The sequence below is a fragment of the Mytilus californianus genome, unplaced genomic scaffold (assembly GCF_021869535.1).
Source record: "Mytilus californianus isolate M0D057914Y unplaced genomic scaffold, xbMytCali1.0.p SCAF_5, whole genome shotgun sequence".
NCBI classification, from domain to species: Eukaryota; Metazoa; Mollusca; class Bivalvia; order Mytilida; family Mytilidae; genus Mytilus; species Mytilus californianus.
The window spans coordinates 15,721,417-15,741,438 of NW_026262701.1; the positions used below are offsets into that span (position 1 = coordinate 15,721,417).

At 33.9% G+C, this 20,022-nt stretch overlaps 1 protein-coding gene across 3 annotated transcripts in view; it reads left to right on the top strand.

Annotated features, from left to right (window-relative positions):
* Positions 1-9,265, top strand: part of LOC127703021 (uncharacterized) — a 40,806-nt gene extending 31,541 nt beyond the window's left edge. For 2 of the 3 annotated variants that reach the window (XM_052207400.1, XM_052207401.1), the window contains exons 26-32: positions 96-364; positions 656-846; positions 1,522-1,703; positions 1,994-2,137; positions 2,621-2,797; positions 4,019-4,465; positions 5,799-9,265. In XM_052207400.1, coding sequence (XP_052063360.1) covers positions 96-364; positions 656-846; positions 1,522-1,703; positions 1,994-2,137; positions 2,621-2,797; positions 4,019-4,465; positions 5,799-6,295 — 1,907 coding nt within the window. In that variant the 3' untranslated portion in view covers positions 6,296-9,265. The remainder of the gene's footprint in view (positions 1-95; positions 365-655; positions 847-1,521; positions 1,704-1,993; positions 2,138-2,620; positions 2,798-4,018; positions 4,466-5,798) is intronic. The other variant, XM_052207403.1, reaches the window with a different exon arrangement.
* Positions 9,266-20,022: the final 10,757 nt, after the last annotated feature.

Below are 20,022 nucleotides of genomic sequence, written 5' to 3' on the forward strand. Positions count from 1 at the left end.
TCTATTGTCTAGAATTCTCAACTATGAATTGTTTCCAGTTGATTAAGCAACCACCAATCTATTTATAACTAATGTGAACTTTAATCTGATTTCAGGTGGATCTTACAAGATAAATACTGAAGCAATGATGAGCTTAATTAGGATGTGTGAGATTGAAGACCTGAGTGCCATTGTCGAGGAACAAATAATATTTGACATGTATATACCCTGTCCAAAGTTACAGGCTTATATGGTACAGTGTGTACCATTGTTACAAAAGTTCCTGTATAATAATTATGGAAATGTATATAACTATGGAAGTATCTACCAGAACTTAACTACAGCTGGTATTGTGGAAACATTGGCCAAACTTCGATGTGTTGAGGTACATATGTTATAGTCTGTTATATTTAAATGGATGGAGTTTTTACATACTGTAGATTCATTTATTTATGTGGAAACCAATTTTTGTGGATTCAGGAAAAATTTTGTTTTTGTGGATACTTGATTTTTAGGTTTTTAAAGTTCTCCATACAAGCATATTGAAAAATTTTATAATATTATTAACATATTAACAGTTTAGGCTGTTCCAGAAATAAATATATTGAGGAACTTGTTTTTGTCGGATTTTACAAACATTGAATCTTATGCATATTATGTTACATGTACATTGCAGACAAACAAACTGGAAGTGAAATACTGGTTTAAACATGATCAAGACATCTATGCCATCAGACCAGAAAATTGTACACTGAAAAATGAAGAATTTATTTTCCATAAAGATTCTGTAGAATCCTATGGTGAAATCAACAAGGTCATAGCCAGGGTGTTCAGTAACAATGACAGTGGATGTTTTAGGGAATTAAGGTAAACAGTGATCAGATATTGAATGTGACATACTAAGAATTTTTTTAAGAGATGTGTTAAAAAAAGGAACTGAGACAAGTGTCTATGCAATATGTCTAGCGCTAAAACCGACTGAATTAAGAATTTGTGAGTAAATTTATTCAAGACTATCAAAGATCTGCCATCAGCACTCAATTCCATGTATACTGACAAAAAAATATGAAAATAAAACAAAACAAAACATTGGACAAGATATATCAGTTTCAATAAAAAGGTGGATTTGAAATGTACAATCAACCAATGCAGGCCATTTCATCCTCATAATACTATTGAATATGTCAATAAAGGATAGATTATTTTTCTCATTTTCATGGCAATGTTGCAGTTTTCTCGACAAATGAAACTAACGACACATTGTTCAAATGTTTAAGAAATGGTTCTAAATTTTAGAAAACACAAAAAAGTAATTAATCACAGAGTTTGAATTGATGGCAAATATGGTTTACAGACAAAGTTTTTATATGTAGCATACCCTTTCCTTGCAATGACTCATAACATTGCAATCAAACTTCAACTCCAACCAGGATGAGTCTCTTTTAACTGTTTAATTACATCAAATTTGTTTCCTTACTGAAAATGGTCTGAAAGATATACCAAGTTGTATATTATTAACATACAAACACATTATTCTTACAGAAATTTCCTGACTGATGTACACAGTTGTATATTAGGACAAACACGTGAAACTATAGACAGATGTCTGAACAGGTATAATGCTGGATATATGCCTGATGCAGAAGTTGTTTGGTCTGTTCCTGCTCCATTGTTACCAGAACCTGAACCCGAGCCTGAACCAGAACCTGAACCTGAACATGTTGGTATGTAACCACTTCCACTCAAACCCCCTTCCCCCCCAAAAAAAAAATTCAGCAAGCCACTTTAGGGAGAGCTGAGCTTGTTGAAAAGGCTAATATAGGTTTATTCAAGAGTGTAAGACAAGACTGCCAACTCTCTGAAAAAACACATTAACTACAAAATAAAAAATTACCTAAAGCGTAATAAAATAACATTTGAAACTTTGTGGTTTTAATTGCTTGTAAAATTCTTACTTTTTTGGACTAATTTTGTATCATTTTTTGTTGTTTTTGACCTTTTTGATAATTTACAGGTGAAGCAGTAATGGAAGAAGGAGACATTATGGATAAAGAGGGTGAAGAGCAAGAAGAAAACAAACCTAAGGAACAAGAACCTAACCAAATGAGGGCTTGGCCACCAATGTCTGATGGAAAAACTCATCCTCCTAGAGCTAAAAGTAGGGTCTGAGTATAGTGTGTAAAGTAGGGTCTGAGTATAGTGTGTAAAGTAGGGTCTGAGTATAGTGTGTAAAGTAGGGTCTGAGTATAGTGTGTAAAGTAGGGTCTGAGTATAGTGTGTAAAGTAGGGTCTGAGTATAGTGTGTAAAGTAGGGTCTGAGTATAGTGTGTAAAGTAGGGTCTGAGTATAGTGTGTAAATGGAAAAAAAAACATAATTAGAATATGCTGGTTTAACTTTATGTGAAAGCATGAAAATAAAAAAATCTTTAAAAACACTTTATCATAGCTGATTCTTGAGGATTGTTGTTTATCAATTCTACCAATACATCAACATGGTTACTGTTTCTATAAACAGAATATAGAAAGTAAAACAGTCTTAAAATTAGTCATCTATGCAAGAACTTGTACAAATTGGACTGAAATAATCATGTATACTAACTTTTTGTATACATTTTAATTGATTAAAACCTTGTTTTTTTAGTGAATAGAGAGAACAAAGAATCCAAAGTCTGGCCTCCTCCAAGGGCTCCAGATTACATAAAGTCAGTTAAAGACTTACCCTCTGGTGTCAGAGTAATGGAGGACAGACCAGAAGGTGACCAACAATCATCAGAATATGGTACTCAGATTTATAGGAGACCTGGTCAAGAACAATATGGTATATCACTTTCTTAGTCATAATTATCAGATAAATAGATAAATCTCATGATAATTTATATGCTATGAATTGTAAGAACTGAGGAGCAAGCAGAATATGGGCACATTTTGTGAAATTTTAATTATCGATGAAGGATAAAACACAGGACATTTCAATTTTGATATTGCACTACATGAGGCGGATAATGAGATATTATAAAAAGTTAAGATAGTTTGTTTCTGTACATTTGTAACTAGATCAGTGTTATCTATATAACAAGCTGGTAATCCTGATGCCATTTACTGAGTTAATTTCCTTCATAAAATACTTTGCAGTACATTCTATACAATTTTATAATGTCCTGCCTAAAACAGAAGAAAGGCATTATGTTTTTGCGATCTGTGAGTCTATCCATCCATCAATTAGTCCATATCAGGTTATAATTTTAGTTTAAGGAAGGTAAAAATTTTGGTTCCGGGTGGTTTATGATCACATCAACTTTCTACACGTGTTCATTTTTATGTGAACTTATTACTATATATGTCATAAAAGGGTTTTGACAGAGTTTTATGGTTCAATGAACTTGGAAATAAGATAGTGTGAGCAGGGCATGGTGTCCTATAGACATTTATCTTATTTGATCTAAATTGACATTAAAAGTAAAATTCAATTTGATTTGATGTTTATGTAAAGTGTTACAGCAAAGTATTTACAAAATACAGTATATTTTATTCATCTTTGCTGGTCTTTTTTTTGTATTGTTTTGTAACTCAATATAATTCTCTGATTGATTTCGATCAATATATATGAAAACAAATTTGTATTTAATACTTACTGATAAGTTGAGTGCACCTTTATCAAATTTCATTTTCAAAATTTCAAAGTTGTTTGATTGATGTGAATTCTGATCAAATTGTCTAAATTGTCAAATGACACATTTTCTGTTTTTTTTTTTTTTTTTTTTTTTTTGTATCATTCAAAAGTGTATTATATAACTGTGAATCATGGTATTTGGAATTGTATATAAAAGATGAAGAAGATTGTGCACGCAATGACTTTAAGTGACAACAATAAAGTACAGCAATATCAATAAACAAACAGTATGCATCATTTGAAAACAAAACATTTTAAAAAAAAACAGAGCTATTTTCACAAAGAATTTTATAGGATATTTTTTTTTCAAAGCTTAGACAGGATTTTATAAAATTCTCTCAGTGAATGTCATTTCTTTTTGGTTTTCAGGAGAAAGTGAGCATCAAGAATATGAAGAAGGTCAGATGCCAGTTTCGGCCCTTGATAGAAGAGGTCAACATCCTATTTACCAAGATGGTAGATCTTCATATCCATTTCAAGATGGTGATCGACCTATACCTTTCCTGGAGGAAATAACACCAAACATGGACCAAGACAGGGGTCAAACTCTGCATCCAAAAGGTGAAAGTGAACATCCTTCAACCTCATATCAAGGCAGTGTTCCTCTTGGTGAACATGCAGGTAGCCATGGAAACAGGGAAGATAATCAAAACCGACAACATCAAGAGGGTGCATATTACTCCACCCCAAGACGAGATGGAGGTGTTCCAATACCTGAACAAGATGGAAGCTCTTTAGGAAAGAGGCGTCGTGAGTCTGGAGGTAGTGATTCCTCCCAGACCCAACCGTCTGCAAAGAAGCCTGATCTTAGACTAGGTACTTGCTTGGCTTACTTGCATATTTCTTTCTCACTTGTAAATATGTATATAGATAGCTTGGTGTATAAATTAATATCGATCTGGTAAAACAAACTTTTCATATCAGGATCAGTATATGGTAAAAATCTACAATTTTATCAACAAATATTAAATTTTACAAACATATAATTGTAAGTTTACAACTTTATTTTCTGAATACTTTGTTTAGTAAACAGCTTACTAATGATCTATTTAAACATTAATCAATGCAGTTGAATTGCTATATAATATGCTTGATTAATTGCCATGCCTTAACATGGGACTATTTATTCCAAATATGTCTACTTCTACTAGATAATGATTAAAGTCTGATGGAATAGTTATTTCAAGTTATGCAATGGTACTTCAAATGGATAATGATTTGGATGCTTAAAAATAATTAACCTGTAATGCTTTTAAAATGATTATTATAAATGCCACTATTTAGTATCTATAATATTTATAATTTAAATGGAGATGTGGTGTGCATGTCAATTGGACAACAATCCAACAACACAAAAAGCTAAAAGACATCTAGAGGGCAACATACAGAATTCAACAATAAACTGGTGTCTATACACAAAGTCAAGCTCTATATCATCTATAATCTAAAAAAATTGTGAATGAATGTTTATAACATAAAATATCAAATTTTCAAAATAAAGAAAAACAATAATAAATATGACATAAGACATCCATCAATTAAGTGTTAGGCTTTTGACAGTTTTTTTCCCATTATCCTCCTTTCACAATGATAGAGCAATAATCACGATTGATTGTTAAACAATGGGAAAAAAAATGGAGATTAATTATTACAATATCAGGAAAAGCTACCTTCAGATTATGCTTTCAAAACTTAGAATGAGGGTTTAAATTTCTGAATAGTGAAAAACATCACCAAAATTTCTGAATTTCCAGGAATGCCTCCAGAAAATAGAAATAAAAATAGGGTCACTGTACTTGTTCTGTTGCTACATGACAAAATAGATTATTTGCAGTACATTCTTTTATTAAACTAAGTTATCAGAGTTATCTTCTCTTGTTGAGTAAAGTTTTGAATTAATCAAAAAAGTGTGTATTTGTAAAAATAAATTGTAATTGCCAAAAGACAAAATGATGTAATTTATCATTAAAATGAAAAGTACCACTAATAAATTGCATATGCCACATCAAAATTTCCTGATACATCATTAAAATCCATATGGACTGATCAACTGCAGTCAAAAAGGAAAAAAACCTCTATTCTTCAGTAAAAATTAGTTCTATTTATTGCAAATCAACATCAATAAAATAAAGGAATACCTTTGTTGTAGGTATGCCAGTATGGGAGCAAGAACTAGGGGAATATGAAGAAGAAGAACTTGCAAATAGTGCGGGATTAAAATTGCCAACTAGTTTGTTGATGCCCAGTAGTGACAAGACCTCTGAAATGCCAGAGATTGGAAGGTTGGGTGAACTTACAGTGTATCAGTATTTACTTAATGAAATGGATCAGAATCCTACAGTAACATTTGTTAATTGGTGCAATGAAGATGAGGAGCTGGGTCAGCCTTATGATTTTGAAGTAGGTGTAGTGACTGAAGACACGGAATTTACTGTTTATATTGAAGTTAAAAGCACGCTGTCTAGTACAAAGGAAATTTTTGAAATCTCATATCCACAGATCAAGTTTGCACAAGAGAACAAAGACAAGTTCCATGTGTATAGAATTTTCAATGCAGATAATCCCGATAAAGTGAGATTGGTCCGTATACAGAATTTAGCAGAGAAAATCAATGCAAAGCAAGTTAGGCTATGTTTGTTGATATAAAATGTTTGAAGGACATGTTTAGTATTTGTTGTGTAAAAATGCTATTGTTTGTGAAATAATGTAATAATTCCACATAATTACATAATTAAAATTTTCATTAGTATTCTCAATATAATGTAGATTGGGAGTGCATGTGTTGGTCATACTATTGCTGTTAAGAAATCTCTGTAGAATTTTTAATTTGATAATTAATAATCACGATAAATATTTTTTCCCATCAAAACTAGTTTGGGTAGTTTCAGGAAAAGCTAAACATAATATTGAGCTCACTTTATCCAAACAAGCGGTATAGCTATTGTTTGTAATTTGGCTTCAGTCATTTGGTGGCCCTCGTCACTAGTCAAGTATTATTTTATCGCTGTGAATGAATGTTGTTATGATTATTTTTGAAGATGGGACCAATGTAATCTATTTTTAAATGAACTCTTTAATTTTGTATTGGTTGGTTCCCTTTTTTTTAGATCAAAGGTAGAACTTGGATATTGAAAGAAAGTAGAGTAATTTTTATCATCATTGATTTTACCTTCTATAGAGCACTTTTCCCTTACATTTTCAATGTCACAATGCTAATGTCATTACATCACAGTACAAATCAAATGGTCAATGATCTCATTTACGCTTGTTGACCCTAGCGTAACCCATTCAGAAAAATGAACTCTATATGGTCTATATTCAGAACATCTTGTATTAACATGTATAGTGATGTAGATTAAACATTCAGCACTCAAATATTTTATACTGCCTTGTACTTTGTTTTTATACTAAGAGTTCATTGATGTTCATTACTAGTTTAAAACAAAAATCATTTTTTTCTTCATATTTCATTAATTTGAATTTATACTGAAATTTTTTTTAAATATAGCTACATAAAGGAACAATAAGCCAAAAAACGGTATCTCCAAAACTGCAACATGAAAAATTGGTGTAAGATGCTAACAAAAAAACATGAAGATTGGTAGCAATAAAATAGGTCTCCTACCCTGAAAGAATTGTACTGTTTTGAAATACCATTAGTTGTAAATAGTTAGATATATACAAAGCAGACATTGTAATAATGAAACATGTGTCAGTTTACTATTACAAAATCACAAATTGACTGTATCATGGAGAATATTAGAATATTAGCAGCTAGTTTGTGACATTACATGAAATAATGAAGTTGTTCTAACCCTATGATGTTTTTCTCATCAAAATCAAGGTTGTAACATCATTTATTAGAATAGTTTTTTTTTTGCACGTCTTTTTAATGTTTCTTAAGTGCATATGTCACTCAAGACACTTTTCCATTTAGTGTTTGTTGTAAACAACTGTGTATTCTTTGTCCAACTGACAATGTCTCACCTGCGATGAGACAAAGGAATCCTATATTATATATTATATTATATATAAAATTCTACATACTTTTCATATATTTCCAAATTTTAAAATAATATTTATGTTTGGCAACCTCTGTTTTAATTGCTTTAGAAACCAATGTGGGAGATTGCTTTCTTTTGGACTACTAGTTTCAAATTTCTTTCGCTTTCTGAGCTAGTACCCATTGAATGAAGCAGTGCTTCAAAACACCATAAGACCTGCAAGTGAATTTGTAGTGATTAACATCCACATCAGATTGATATCTAAGAGCAAGAATAATGGCAGACATAGGTATGAAAAAACAAGTCTATAGACACTGATGTTTTTAAGATTCATTTGTGTGCAAGATAACAATATAGCTAGTTTTTGACCAATCCTAAAACCATGAAATCATGGACTGAACCAAATGAAGTTGTTAAATGACTTCATTTAGAGGCTGGGAACACATGGTCTTGATTTTTTTTCAACAAATAAGGATACTTTTGGAAAATAAATCTAGTTATAGGTAGGCTGATGTTTTGTACTCCGTATAAGTCCTAAACAGAGAAATACATCGCACAACTTTGTGCTTGGGTCAGTTTCTTTACTATAGTCATGTTTTTTCATACCAATGTGTGCAATGATGATTCTGCACTTTGGGTATCATTGACAGGGGTGGATGGTCCAAATTTTATGACACAAAGTTGTATAAATAAAAAATCCACGTTTTTTTAATCATTGAAATTTGTGATGTACAGCAATTTGTGTTCTTTGACTCCGATAATTACTTGTAACCTTATAATTCAGGCCCTTCCCATAATCAATCTCTCTTCTTCACCCAAGGTAATGTAGCCATCTTAGAGTAGCGGAATATGTTGACTTAATTATTATTATTTAGTTAAGTTACTGGAAGATATACAAAAACAGTGTTTAATTGCAACAGGAAGTTTTGTATGAAACAAAATGATCAACACCCCTAAAGGAAATTAACACAATCCTGAAATTACAATTTTTTTTTAAATGAAAAAAAAAAACAGGCAGGAAAACTTTTGTAGGGAGGGGTGGGGATGAAAACCTATATAAATTAATTTTAAATTGCCTAAGGTTGTATGCGACATCAGCATTTATGATTAGTCTGTGGTTAATTTTTTTTTACTTTGTTAAACCATATATAAATGGAATTTTACAAAACTTGGGACAGAAGGTTCTGCATGATCAAGAAAGTATCCATAGCAAAATTGGAAAAAAACTTTGTTTTTTCACATGATAAATTGAAATAGTTTTATGTTGTTCACATTAAGATAAAGTAAGTGATTACCGTTTTTTAAAAACCAATTATTTTGTTAAACCTTCATGGTTTTTTATGAAGCTTGAACAGAAGCTTCTTCATGATCAAGAGATAGCATCTTGAGAAAAAGCTAACTTTTTTTTTATTTTTCCATATTTTACTGTCTGATCATCATGATAATAGGCAGTCAACATTACACTTTAACACTGACAGCACCAGTCGCAGGTGAGACGCTATGTTTCATGGAACCCTTTATGAATTTTGTAATGACATTATTAATTGTTGTTTATTACCATAATTTTTTATTGATAAATACTTGTTTTGTTAAATAAACAGCATGAAATCTATTAATCTTTGTTTACTTAATTATTCCATGCATCAGGTTTACTACAGTATTATGTGGCATCAGATGGTTTTTGATTGCTGTTATTTTGGTTGATTTTCTCATCTCTCTTTTAAACACCAGAGATGTAAGGTAAAACCATAATTTATTCAACATGAGGGTTATTTGGAAAAAGTTCTTCAATCTTTACAAAAATTAATAAGATCACAGCTTCATATGGGTTATTTATTCAATATATTTTTGGCATTGGCCAGTTAGAGCTTGTCTATTGTTGAAGACTGTATGTTGACCCCAGAAGTCTTTTGTTTTTTTTGTGTTATTACAATGTTTCTAATTGAATTAGACAATAACATTTCATACTTCTAATATTTTTAGCCTGATTGTGAATGCAAAACAAATTGCTAAAAACCGCAATTTTTATGCCCCACCTACAATAGTAGAGGGTCATTATGTTTTAGGGTCTGTGCATCAGTTCGTTCGTCTGTCCGTCCATTCGTCTGTCCCACTTCAGCTTAAATTTTTGGTCAAAGTAGTTTTTGATGAAGTTGAAGTCCAATCAACTTGCAATTTAGTACACATGTTCCCAATGATATGATCTTTCTGATTTTAATGCCAAATTAGAGTTTTGACATCAATTTCACTTTCCACTGAACATAGAAAATGATAGTGCGAGTGGGCAGGTTAAAGTTTTTGGTCAAGGTAGTTTTTGATGAAGTTGAAGTCCAATCAACTTGAAACTTAGTACACATGTTCCCTATGATATGATCTTTCTAATTTTATTGCCAAATTAGAGTTTTGACCCCAATTTCATGGTCCACTGAACATAGAAAATGAAAGTGCGAGTGGGGCATCCATGTACTATGGACACATTCTTGTTATAAATTGTGACATGCAGTTTTTTATCCCCAAAAAAAAAGCGAGGACTTCTTGATTAAAACCTAAATTCTATAGCAAGTATAGCTATGTATTATCTTCCAGATACAAATAAATTTATTTTGGTTAAGGTTGTCTTTCGAAGCATAATTTTACAGAATATTGAAATTGTCTTCATCAGAAATATATAATATACTTTCATTCCCAGATAGTCTGATTTTCTGTGTCCGATTTCAAAAATCCACAAGTTACTTGATTAAGTCAGAAATCTATGCAGTGTTGGGTAAACTATGTTATCTCCATGGAAACAGCAACCTATTGATGATGTTATCTTTATGGTAGGTTTTCGTTAGGTTTAGGTGGTTAAAATAGAAAAGAGCAGTAGAATATTATAAGTGGTAATCTATTAAATCATTCCATTTGATGTATTCACCTGTTTAAAAAAAACGGATAGATACATAGATAAATGTCATGTAATGCGACTTTTCAAACCTCCACATTAAAAAAACAAGAACTTTGTTGGAATTCTTTTATGTAAATACGATTTTGAAATATTGATATGAAAAACAGTTGAAAGTCCTAAGCATATTTTTAAGACTTTCAACTGTTTTAGATACCACTTGGTTTTATTAAATTGGTGATTTTAACCCTGCTAGTGAAATTGAGGGTAAGTTGGCCATACCTGTTTTCATTGAAAATTACATTATTTTTTTTGCATCTTGTTACAAAAGTCACATATTTTCAAACTTTGAATAATTTTTAGGTTTTTCAGTAGAATTATGCAATAGAATTATAAACTCTTTCTTAATAAATCATTTGGCCACCTATTGACATTTCTTGTTGTTCATCTATCAATCTAGAACTGTTAACATCTTTAAAACAATTTAATAATCTTCAATGATGGAACAAGAGGGTCAAATATAAACTGACTTAAACGAATCATGCCTAGGTTATCTTGTTTAAGAATGATATCACATGTACCAGTAGATTACGTTTCCTTCAATATTTGATATGACAGAAGAACAAAATACCTGCATGTATACTGTTATAAGATTGGTCATCAAACATAACAATGATTGTAGTGAAACACACAAAAGCATCAGTGATTATACTAGTATTGCATTTGGGATTCTTTTACTGTTTTAACCAAAAGGCTTTGTAGTTTCATATAGCAAAGCATAGACTAGCCATTAATGGGTTTACCATTTAAGAAGTATGAATATAAAACTCAATTGTGATTTCAGTTAAAAATCCTAAATAATACATATCATACCAATATAACGCCACCATGGTTACACAATAACTTAAAAATATCAATAGTTTTGTAACAAAACATGTGTACTCATTGAACTGGTTTTATACTTATAATGGTTTTGGATTTCATGAAGATGAACACCAGTCCTGGTATAAAAACAAATACCTTTGGTAAAATTGTGATATATATTCGTTGATATATGACATGACTTGACTTATTTATGGAGTGCTAGTGGGAATATACGAATCGAAAGCCTACATTAATTTTCCAATTCACTGGTGCAGTAAAATTGGTACAGTTTGTGTTATCACAAGTCATGATCTATTAATAAATTTCGTAGAGTGCTATCTCCCCAGTAGCCAGTCCAATTGTACTGGCATGATATATGATATAGGAAAAAAGATGAGGTTTCAAATTTCTAAGGTAATGTTGATCTAAACATGCTTGACTGTTTTGGTTTATATGCCCTATGATTTTTAAATTTTTTGGCTTTCCAAACTGCTGTGGAATGCTATTCAAGAAAAACATGCCATACGTACAAAAATGTGTATCATACTTCTTGACATGAAAATTTCAGATACTTTTTAGTTTTGCTTTGTCTTGCGTCTAATTTCAGGTTTTGTTTTATGCTGAATGAGGGGAACTTTTCAATTCCTTGTTTTGTGATGGTTGTTATAAAGTACAGGTATTTGAACACTTTGGAGAGGTCATGATTCAATCCTAGCTTTTTAAGTCGATGTTGCATGTTGCTTGCTCGGATGTTTTGAATAGCTTTATGCAAGAAAAGTATAACAAAAATACCGAACTTCAAGGCAAATTCAAAAAGAGGGAAGTTCATAAAAACTGACAAGACCAAACGTTTTCAACCAACGGAACGAGTGAAAAATAACTGTCCTATTCCTGACTTGGTACAGGCATTTTCCGAATAGAATGCTTGGTTAAACCTGGTTTTATAGCTAGCTAACTCTCCCACTTGCATAAAAGTTGTTTATAGTTCCGTAATATTGACAAAATTGGGTGATCAACCCAAACAGACAATAGGTTAATGTGACAATAATTGGGATCCAGCAGCCATAGTTGTCTAAACATACATCACAGACATACACAACAAAACTTAAAACAATCAACTAATTTACAAGAGCTTTACCCTGCTAATTAGGATGAGTATATTTTACAAACACCACTATATGTATAGTGCTAAACACATCTAGCCTTTGATAACCAATTTGAAAAGGCCTTGAGTTATCGGCTCCGATTGCTATAGTGTGAAGCATTGGTCGTGATTTAGTTGACATAGCTTTGTGTACTGATGTCATCTGGTCGTCTGCATTACATTGTGGTTGTACAGGTGTTTGCGCCATCCTGAAGTGTCTGGTGCTTTGGTCTTGGTTTGGGTTGACATGATTTAGACATGGTGCTTTGATGCCCTCTGGTCATCTTTGCATAACATTGTGTTTTTTTAGGTTTTTGCACCCCCAATAAGTGTCTGATGCATTTGTGTTGGTTTGGTTTACATGGCTTGGTGCATCAATGTCATCTGATTACCTCTTTACTACATTGTGTTTGTTGAGGTTTTTGAACCATCCGTAAGTTTCTGACGCACTGGTCTTGGTTTGAAATGGCATGGTGCATTTGTGTTCTTGTGTCATCTTTCCATTACATTGCGATTGTTGTGTTTACGCCATTCTAAAGTGTTTGATGCATTGGTCTTGGTTTGGTTGACATAGCTTGGTACATTGATGTCCTCTGGTCGTCTTTACATTACATTTTGGTTGTTAAAGTTTTAGCGCCATCCTTAAGTGGCTGATTTATTGGTCTCGGTTTGGTTGATATAGCTTGGTACATTGATGTCCTCTGGTCGTCTTTACATTACATTTTGGTTGTTGAAGTTTTAGCGACATCCTTAAGTGGCTGATTTGTTGGTCTTGGTTTGGTTGATATAGCTTGGTACATTGATGTCCTCTGGTCGTCTTTACATTACATTTTGGTTGTTGAAGTTTTAGCGCCATCCTTAAGTGGCTGATTTATTGGTCTTGGTTTGGTTGATATAGCTTGGTACATTGATGTCCTCTGGTCGTCTTTACATTACATTTTGGTTGTTGAAGTTTTAGCGCCATCCTTAAGTAGCTGATTTATTGGTCTTGGTTTGGTTGATATAACTTGGTACATTGATGTCCTCTGGTCGTCTTTACATTACATTTTGGTTGTTAAAGTTTAAGCGCCATCCTTAAGTGGCTGATTTATTGGTCTCGGTTTGGTTGATATAGCTTGGTACATTGATGTCCTCTGGTCGTCTTTACATTACATTTTGGTTTTTGAAGTTTCGCGCCATCCTTAAGTGGCTGATTTATTTGGCTTGGTTTGGTTGCCATAGCTTGGTACATTGATGTCCTCTGGTCGTCTTTACATTACATTTTGGTTGTTGAAGTATTCGCGCCATCCTTAAGTGGCTGATTTATTGGTTTTGGTTTTGTCGACATAGCTTGGTACATTGATGTCTTCTAGTCATCTTTACATTACATTATGGTTGTTGAGGTTTTCGCGCCATCCTTACGTGTCTGATGCATTGGTCTTGGTCCCAGTGATGCGTTCAAATGTGTTTTGGTTCGGTTGACCCCGATGATTCCATTGGTGTCATCTTTCGTAAGCACTACATTATAGTTGTTGAGGGTTATGCACCATCCGTAAGTGACTGAGTCATTGGTCTTAGTTTGGTTGATATGGCTTAAAAACTTTGAATTGTTGGAAATACTAAGGATATTCTGCCCTAGAAATAGATTACCTTATGTGTATTTGGCAAAACTCTCGGAAATTTACGTCCTTAATGCTCTCCAACTTCGTATTTTATTTGGCCTTTTAACTTTTTTTATTCGAGCGTAACTGATGAGTCTTTGTAGACGATACGCGCGTCTGGCGTACAAAATTGTAAGCCTTGTATCTTTGATGAGTTTTTAGTGCATTTATGTCATCTGGTCGTTTTGCACTACATTGCGGTTGCTTCTGTTGTCATTGATAATTTACCCTCAAATGCTAATTCCTGTCAGCATTTCATGTGTAGCAATTGTCAGTTCGGGGATTGTGGTCAGTAATCTTTTCAGTACTAATTTTATAGCATTTGCTTTTAATGTTCGTGGTTGGGAACCCACTCATGTCTTAAGTCTCAAGAACACCGCTCATGCCTATCTTTCAAACGCGGTATCGATGTGAAATGTAGGTACAAGAGATACCGTATGTATATGGTAATCCTTGTCGTTGGTGATTTCTACGGCTTTCCCTTTCAAAGCGTATTTTTAATAAGTCTTATGCCTGTATTTATACCAGACTTGGTAGAACTAATCTAAATTCTGTCTGTTTCTTGCATTTTCCTTGTTCGTAAGATCGATGGTAGCGAATGAATCCGTAAGGTTCTGACTAACACTCATCGCTAAACGTCTTGAATTGCTCCCTTGTCAAAATGATCTGAGGTGATCGAGATTCTTGTCGTTTTCTCTGATTGACTGTCTTTGTAGTTTGAAGTATTATTGCCGTGGTAGAAATAGTCAATTTTGTTGTGCTGCATTTTGACAAAGTAGTCTTTGCAGTTATTTTGTTTGCTCAGCATCAGGTCGTCAAAGATCGTCTGATTCTGACGAGTTGTATCGAGTTCGCGCTGATCTGGCACATCGTCCTCATGCTCGAAGAAAAACGTATCGATGACGGTTGGCTGATCTGGTGGTGTAGCGCATCGACGAGGTCTCGTAACAGGCTATCGCGTGTATTTTCTTTAGTAAATCGCTTCTCCATAGCTTTGCAAAATTGTTGGAAGATGGGCTGGTGGTGCGATTTTCGAAGACGTACAAGGGATCGTAATCTAGCTACCCCGATGGAAAGAAAGGTTATTCAACAGCGTCTTACCACATTCTGATATCCCGAAAGATCGTGGGATGGAATCCTATCCTTTACGATTCACCTCATACACAATTCCTGGAACTTCATTATCATGATCTTCAAGTTGGATCTCTCTAAAAGAGGGACGAAAGATACCAGAGGGAGAGTCAAACTCATAGATCGAAAACAAACTGACAACGCCATGGCCAAAAACAAAAAGACAAACAGACAAATAAAAGTACAGATGACACAACATAGAAAACTAAAGACTAAGCAACACGAACCCCACCAAAAACTGGGGGTGATCTCAGGTGCTCCGGAAGGGTAGGCAGATCCTGCTCCACCATGCGGCACCCGTCGTGTTGCTTATGTTATTACAAATCCGGTAAATAGTCTAATTCGGTAGGTCACATTCTTGAAAAGGGAAGGGTATTGTAGTTACGACATAAGGAACATATTCGATATCATCTGTGAAACGGTTATTCCATAACGGTCAACCAACTCGTGATGGCGTCCGTAAAAACTACGAAGGGATGATTTCAACTTCACTATTTGGAACTCTTGGTTTAATAGCTTCCTTGTGAGCAGCAATCCTCTACCAATTTAAGGAAATCATGATAGGAAATACAAGCCCGGGAATATCGTATCAATTGGGAGATATATACTCTATATGCAGGCGCTGCTGGAATGTTGCTACATAGAAATGGAAAGTTCAAAATTGGGAAGCTGAAATCATCTCTTTTGTCGTAAAGTTTTGTTTTCAACCGACCCTCATTGTCAATTTCTATATGTAAGTCAAGATTTGAGGCAGACTTATCTAATGTGTCTTCAATTTTGTAATGACTATGAGTGTAAGGTGCTTATCTTATCTTCTAGTATATGTCGCTTTGTATCTGCATCTGACAGGTGAATATTGATGACCTCTTCGGATTACTTAGTATGAAGTCTACTTCTGATGATGTCCATCGGCTGGTACACTTGTCGCTGCGTCTCCAAACAGATCTTGTTGTAATTGAAGATGATGTTACTCCGAATGATGGTCGTCTTCACCCCTTCTTTTTATGTCATCCTCCACTTTGTACGCATACATCTTTGCACGCGGTCCAACAATCTCTGTCATGTTCTGGTCATGACATTGATATTTAACCATACCTAAGACCTTTTTGTTAAAACCAGAAGGCATACCAGATGGCTGATCAGTTGGGTTGTTTGACGAGTCAAATTTACTTGTCGTGTCCTTGTAAAAGTATTCTGTCTCAATTCCGTAGGCAAGACGGTATGTATCAGAGAACAAGAGCTGTCCATTGCTTCCGTGCATATTTCGTACAGTTGTAATTAAAGTCGTGCCTTAGTATTCGAAACAAGTCGAACTTGGTACATCCTAGGTTAATCGGGTTGTGGAACACTAGTTTCGTTTACCTCCTATGATCCGCCACCAGTTTATCGGCAACGTAAGTCCTTTGGTAGAAATTTATCTTGACAATCAACTTAAGTACTTGCTACTCAGGGTTCACCAACTTGACATCAACTCGTTTTCTGATGTTCTCCATCGTCCGACCAAAGAAGGAATTATTAATGAACTTATTAGAATAAAACCTCTTTGCTCACAAACAATTATTCAGGTCGATATATTCCCTCAACCACGTCTACTCTGATATCCTTTTCAAACAAAATCATGTTCGATTCACATTTGCATGGGGTTTTTTTTCCAGCGCAGCATCGTGTGTAGGTCATGGTGCTGTGTAGTTCCAAGCAGGATCTAGATGATAATTCTTCATTCAAATGTCCCTTAGATTTCAAAAATGTTTGTCTTAAGCAACTCGTCGGTTTCAATGTACTGTGTAACAAGTCATGATAGCCGCCAATTGTCTTCATGTCAATCTGATCCCAACCTTGTTTTACATGTTTGTAGCTTGTCATCTCTGTTTTCGTTGTACAGTTTTAAATGAAATTCTTTAATTGCCAGTAGCTTGGTGTCATTCAACTTTTCGGCATCGTCCATGTAGCGGTAGCGGTAGGGATAAACTCCCTTTTGATGACAAAGTCACTCTTGTCATCAAATTGTGCTGCTCAGTGTGGTCTTGAACTGGTCGCAAGTTATACAACGAGTTTGGTATAAAAAAAAAGACAATTAAGTGTTTAAAGACAATGGGAAGAAATCCAGTTCTGTATTTGAAACTTGTGATCATGATCGCGAACTAGTGTTTCACTGCAGATGTGACAACTCACACTGAACTCAAAACAGCTCGTGTCTGCTGTGTCCGTCATAATTTTATGGTACTAGTAATTGTTTGTTATTTTTGTAAATCTCCCCAATTGCTAACGCTTCCGACTCTTTCTTCTGACGGGTTCTGCTGCAAAGTCTTCGCCTCAATAAACGATGTGTTGCTTGTACTCTCCAACGTCTCAAAAACATTGATGGTTTGTGAATTTGTTATTGCTTCGTGAAGACTTCTGGTGAGTTAGGTTGCCACGTATCCAGTTTTGGGGTAAAATTCTCAAAGTTAGCATACACGAAAACGGTACCTGTATGTAATGTCCTTGATTGGTAAAGCAATCGTGTGAGGTTTTTGTATTTAAATCTTTACTGCCTTGTATTGTGACAATACTCTTTATGCTTTGTTCGACCTCTAAAGAAGTGACCAAATTCAAACGTCTGCGACAAATAAACATCCAATACTCATTATGAGATAGTTGAACAGATACAAGGCGCGAAGATTCCTCATCCAGCAGAAGTTCTGCCTGTCGTCCAACTGAAACAGTAAACGACCAATTCTGTGTTTACATTGATGTTGGATATTCGCATTTGATATGTATTTTTTAACACGGACGTGTCTGAATTCATCCTTTCAAACTTCTGGATGGCTTGTAGGGTTATTGGGAAGTCGAGGTCATCGAACCACATCTTGTCTGACCATTTTTGGTATTGACTCACTCGTATGGTAGATTTTTTATCTAACTCATGACAGTGTAAAGCTAATAAGAATTCCACTGAAATCATTTGTTATCGTTGTGTTTCATATTGGTAATTGTTTTTTGAAAGCTAGTTCCTTCGGAAGAGGAATATACGAAGATTCCTTCAGAGGTTTGTACTTGCTGGTTTGAATGGTAAGACTAAGAACACTTGCTTGAATACCCATCCACTTCCCTCCTTAGTGTAGTAATCCATTTTCTCTTCAATCCTGAATTGTCTTTATCATTTCCATTAACTCTTCTTAAATATCAGTTGCTTCAGTCATGGTAGTTATTGAAGAATAAACATAAGCTGCAGCATATTCTTCTCCAGTGGCAGTGCGATTCTTAGTTAAGAAAAAACCTTGAGATCTACATTAACCTCTTTAGATCTCATGATTGGATTCTCCAATCTTCCTCACGATATGTTTGTTGCTTATTTCTAAAACTTTAATACTCCATTCATAGCTTTTCTGTTGTCAAAAATCTTTGATTATTAACCTGAGCGGATCGGTAGTCTTCCAGGAACTTGAAGATTTTGTTTCCTTGATCGTCTTTCTTAACTCTTCTTTCTTCATACGAGAAAATGCTGTCACACCATATTTACAAGCAATTCTATCACCTGCTTCTCCAGATATTTCTCTTCTTGGATTGTCCTTGGTCAACTCCACCAATCCTTCTTCATACATGAATATCCTTTGCCGGAGGTTGTGGTCCTTCGCAATCTTTCACTTCCTTGGCAGAAGTTGCTACTTTCATTTTATTTGAAGCTCCAGACATTTTATAATTCTTACTAGTACGATGGTATCTCTATCATGGTGTTTCATTTCTTTTTCAGAGCCCCTTGTAAAATTTACATTTTTTTATGTTCCATATGAGTTTGCACCATTACACATAGCTGTCTTTATAGCCCATATGTTTTGGAGGCTTATAACGAGTTTTCATCAATTTTTGGAACCTCCACTATCTTTTGGCAATTATTTTTTTATTAAAGATTAGATGGTGTGGCAGAATGTATCTACTCGAAGGACAAATTTGTAAAATTGGTCGTATCATGGCTTGTTTGTTTATATGAGCTCTACAAACAAAATTAAATTAAACACAGTAAATTTTTTTTACATGTGATTACCGTTGATTATAAGATTTCTGCAAATACAGCCTTTCTACAAAACCCATTATTTTTATCTCTGAAAGAATTTAGTAATGGGTTTGAGAATGTATGGTGACGAAACCCCGTGACGCTATGCCAGTGTATGTACTGATATACACATTGTTAGAATGGTGAAAAGCAAACAAAAAAAGTCAGAAGTCAATAACTTGGGGTTCTCCTGCGGTAACGGACATCCGACACTAGTAAATAACTAAGATATATACGTTATATAGGAATTCAAGTTTTTTAATAGTGCAATTGAGAATCTTGATAAAGTTATATAAACAAGTTACACTATGATGATTTTATGGACTGTAATCTGATAACCACATATTGCAGTATTACATCAATCACTTAATATTAACAGAAATAACATCAGTATATGTACTTGAAGAAAAATAGTATACATCGTCTTGAACATATGATGACTCTATTTGCCACTGGATTTTAAGCAACCAACAATCAATCGTGTACTAAAATAGTCATAATTTTTTTCATTTTTTGCAACCATAATGTTTAATTTGAAAAATTCAAGTATAAAATCACATGATTAATTACATAACTAAGATTTATCAACATTGACCTTACTTGCTAGATTTATTTAGGTAAATCCGGAAATAAAACCGTTCGTAAACCGGAATTAGTTACTCCTTAAAATGGTTGT